Source organism: Cystoisospora suis (genome assembly GCF_002600585.1).
Source record: "Cystoisospora suis strain Wien I chromosome Unknown contig_8867, whole genome shotgun sequence".
NCBI classification, from domain to species: Eukaryota; Apicomplexa; class Conoidasida; order Eucoccidiorida; family Sarcocystidae; genus Cystoisospora; species Cystoisospora suis.
Window position 1 is genome coordinate 454 of NW_027161645.1, and position 626 is coordinate 1,079.

The window sequence follows — 626 nt, forward strand, 5'->3', positions numbered from 1 at the left end:
ATATATATATACATACATGTAGATACGTATATCTACATCTCTATTCATATGAAACCGATCTCACCCACAGTGTTTAGGCGTGTACGTGTATAGAATATCTATCTATATATATCTATATATGTAAAGAAAGATCAGATGAAGGGAAGAAAAGAGAAGGAAGAGAGATGTCTGATCCATGGTAAACTAACTCTCTCTCTCTCTGTGGTCTGTCATGTCTTACTTCAGTTCTCCTTTGATAGCTGTAATGACTGAATCTTTAAGATTAGTAAGAGAAGGAACCGACCCTTCTTCCAGATCATCGAAGAGCTCCATCATGCCTTCTTTTCTTAATCGAAAGATCTTCACGGCAAATTTCTTGGCAACGAAATCTCGTGTAATAGACGAACAAGGAGATGTCTTAACGAGGGGGTATACACCTCCATATGTTCCTGATCCGAGGAGATTTCCTAGCACACTCGAAGAAATCTCACACAGAGGTAAGGCTGCCGCTCTCTGGACTTGCTCCTCTCTTGATGAAAGTTGAGGTGTGGCCTTCTCAGAGATCTCCAAAGGAAGACGTGGAGGATTCTGCTCTGAGAAAGATGTACCACCTGAAACAAGAAAGAAAGAAAGAAAGACAACAGAGA

At 40.6% G+C, this 626-nt stretch overlaps 1 protein-coding gene across 1 annotated transcript in view; it reads right to left on the reverse strand.

The window, feature by feature from the left end:
- Positions 1 to 222: 222 nt before the first annotated feature.
- Positions 223 to 626, reverse strand: part of CSUI_010915 (protein kinase domain protein) — a gene marked incomplete at its 3' end in the record, with an annotated part of 5,454 nt that continues 5,050 nt past the window's right edge. The window contains exon 4 of the mRNA XM_068071016.1: positions 223 to 590. Coding sequence (XP_067917007.1) covers positions 223 to 590 — 368 coding nt within the window. The remainder of the gene's footprint in view (positions 591 to 626) is intronic.